At 38.1% G+C, this 2923-nt stretch overlaps 1 protein-coding gene across 1 annotated transcript; it reads right to left on the minus strand.

Annotated features, from left to right (window-relative positions):
* Positions 1 to 254: 254 nt before the first annotated feature.
* Positions 255 to 2923, minus strand: LOC109090501 (prolow-density lipoprotein receptor-related protein 1-like). Its single transcript, XM_042753988.1, has 5 exons — positions 2785 to 2923; positions 2522 to 2671; positions 2310 to 2450; positions 1356 to 1481; positions 255 to 421 (listed from the first exon to the last, which is right to left on the minus strand). The coding sequence occupies exons 1-5, from the start codon at positions 2885 to 2887 to the stop codon at positions 270 to 272; spliced, it is 672 nt and encodes a 223-aa protein (XP_042609922.1). The 5' UTR covers positions 2888 to 2923; the 3' UTR covers positions 255 to 269.

Genomic DNA, 2923 nt, shown 5'->3' on the forward strand with positions numbered 1-2923 from the left:
TAAAGCAACAGAATGTAGTCAAGAAATTCACAAGAAATGCTTCCAGCAATTATTAAAGTAAGTGTTCAATTAAAAATCCAGACACTGAAAAAAACTATAAATATATATACTCACACATATTGGGATGACATATTCACATATACATCTAGTTTACTGACGGACAAACATAATCTTTTTTATTTGGAATGAGTTTCAGACTTTTCCAGCTCAGTTTAACACTTGATCATATTATACCACTATTGTACATCAGAAAACATCTGCACTATAAATCAGGAGATTTGAGACTCACCGGCATGAAAATCAATCCCGACGGCGAGTGATGTGCCTGAAACCGGTACAAGGGCATCGGATTTGTCAGCGGGGTCCAGCGGGATTCCTCTAATGCCCTCATGAACAGAGTACAGCAGGAATGAACCCACACCTGAAATCAACACAACAACCACCACACATCAGCCTGTTTCTACATATACAGGCTTTTGTTATTATTTTTTGCCATTTTTCAAACTCCTATATGTATAGATTTCATGTTTTACCCTTGTATTCCCCTCCAAGACTAAACTTAATATACATTACTGTCCGATTTTTGAAGGTTTGCACACCAAGGTTGCAGTAACAACAGAAATAATGTAAATAATATATATATATATTTTTTAAAAATGTCATTTATTGTTGAGATCAAAGCTGAATTTTCAGCATCCTTTCAGCATCCAGTCTGCAGTGTCACATGACCCTTCAGAAATCATTTGAATATGCTGATTTATCAATACTGAAAACAGTTGTGTTGTAAACAGTGATACTTTTATTTTTTAAGGATTCTATGATGAATATAAAGTTCAAAAGAACAGCATTTATTTAAAATGGAAATCTTTTATAACATTATAAATGTCTTCCCTGTAATTTTCGATTTAACGCGTCCTTGATGAATATCTTCTTTTTCTTCAAAATAAATGAATAAATAAAATAAAATACTGACTCCAAAGTTTAAACAGTAGTGTATGAAAAACTGATAAAAAAAAATAAAATAAACACAGAAACATTTTTTTTTATGAAAATGATTTGTTTTGACATCATTTACAAGACTTGTCAAATTACAAAAAGTGTGAAAATTAAATTATGTGTACTTAAGATACATTTAATGCAATATATAAAGATAGCAAGACAAATGGGTCTGTTTCATTATTTGTCAGGTAAAAACATCCACAGCTGTAGTGACACCTAAGCATTTACTCTCTGCAAACACTGTGGTCTATTGTACCTCCATGTCATTTTCCCAAAAGGATGTCACACATAATTGAGAGTCTGAATGTCACTTGCATATTGTGTGTGAATGTCAGGTGTGTGTGTTCTGCTCGTACCCTCACAGGACTGCTGTCCGCTCCTCAGGCTGTATCCCGCGGTGCACATGCAGGAGCGGGTGGAGGGAGACGTGGGCAGACACAGCTGAGAGCAGTCACCATTGTTGTTACTGCACATGTTTGAACCTGATGATACAACACACACAGTTAAGGCCAGCAAACTCAAGTTTACCTAGGGGATAAATTTCAGTACAAAAGCTCAGCACAAACCACCCACAATACAGTTTAACCAGAGGTCATCTGCACTGGCTCTGTACAGTGACGTGCTGTAAGTATTTAAATTAAGGAATAGTTCACCCAAAAATGAAAATATGCTGAAAAGGTACTCACCCTCAGGCCATTCAAGAAGTATAGATAAAATTAGCATTGCATCACTTGCAGTGGATGCTCTGCAGCAAATGGGTGCCGTCCGAATCCAAACAGCTGATAAAAACATCACAATAATCCACACCACTCCAGTCCATCAGTTAACATATACAGCATTATAGCACTTATACGGCATTGTTTTTAGCTAAAATACGAGTCTATAATCCACAATAAAGCTTCCTCCAGTGAAAAAGTAATCTGGTCTGAATCAGGAGAGAAATCTGCACAGATCAAGACATTAATTGATGGACTGGAGTGGTGTACTTGTGGATTATTGTGATGTTTTTATCAGCTGTTTGGACTCTCATTCACTGCAGAGCATCCACTGGTGAGCCAGTCATGCAATGATACATTTCTTGAAATCTGTCCAGATGTAGAAACAAACTCATCTACATGTTCAGCAAATTTTCATTTTTGGGTGAACTATCGCTTTAAATTAAGTCAAGGTCATTCTTTTTTTTTCAATGCTAATAAGGCTCATTGTAGGCACAATGAACTAGCTTGAAAATTGCAATTTGTGCTCAGCACAGATTTTTTGGCTGTCAATTGAACAATTCCTTATACACTGCATGCAGTTGATTCCTGAACCTGTCTGCACGGTCTCATTGTAGATCTTCATGTGCATCATGGGAGATGTGCTGTTTCTCAAGACCTTCCAGTCTCCTCCATCACTCTTATCACAGGTGCCGATCTCATCCGTGCCCTGATCCGCCCACCACAGCTTATCACCTACACAAAATCAGTCATAACATTAGTATTTGAAAAAAGACAGCCAATAAAACGATCAGTGCTATATTTACCCATGATAGCCAGCGCAGAGGCTTTGTTGAGTTTGCCTTTGACTGCGTCTAACACTTCCAGCCCTGACCCGTCCAGCTTACAGCGGTTAATGGTGCTGTTTCCTGAGCTGATCCAGTACAGGTGCTCCGTGTCGTAGTCTATAGACAGACCTGCAGCACAGACACGGACCAGCAGCTCAAAAGGATGCAGATGTGCTTTATAATTCTCAATGGATTCTGAACTGCTTAAAAATATGTAAGTATTAATGTAAGCTGTCACTCACCCACTGGTCCTTTCTGATTGGTGAAGATCACAGTATGGTTCGTGCCGTCAGTGTTGGCCATGCTGATGTTATTTCCGTCAGTCCAGTACAGCTTCCTGGACATGAAACAGTTAACAAAAGAAGACTGTTAAGCAGGTTA

This window comes from Cyprinus carpio, unplaced genomic scaffold, assembly GCF_018340385.1.
Source record: "Cyprinus carpio isolate SPL01 unplaced genomic scaffold, ASM1834038v1 S000000980, whole genome shotgun sequence".
Lineage (NCBI taxonomy): Eukaryota > Metazoa > Chordata > Actinopteri > Cypriniformes > Cyprinidae > Cyprinus > Cyprinus carpio.

Bases quoted from the DNA above. Each gene is read 5' to 3' on its own strand.
- LOC109090501 (XM_042753988.1), bottom strand. From the start codon at position 2,887: ATGTCCAGGAAGCTGTACTGGACTGACGGAAATAACATCAGCATGGCC. The intron at 2,672-2,784 runs GTGAGTGACAGC...TCTGTGCTGCAG, and splicing joins CAATCAGAAAGGACCAGTGG to GTCTGTCTATAGACTACGAC. The intron at 1,482-2,309 runs GTTCAGGAATCA...TTGTATCATCAG, and splicing joins CAATGAGACCGTGCAGACAG to GTTCAAACATGTGCAGTAAC.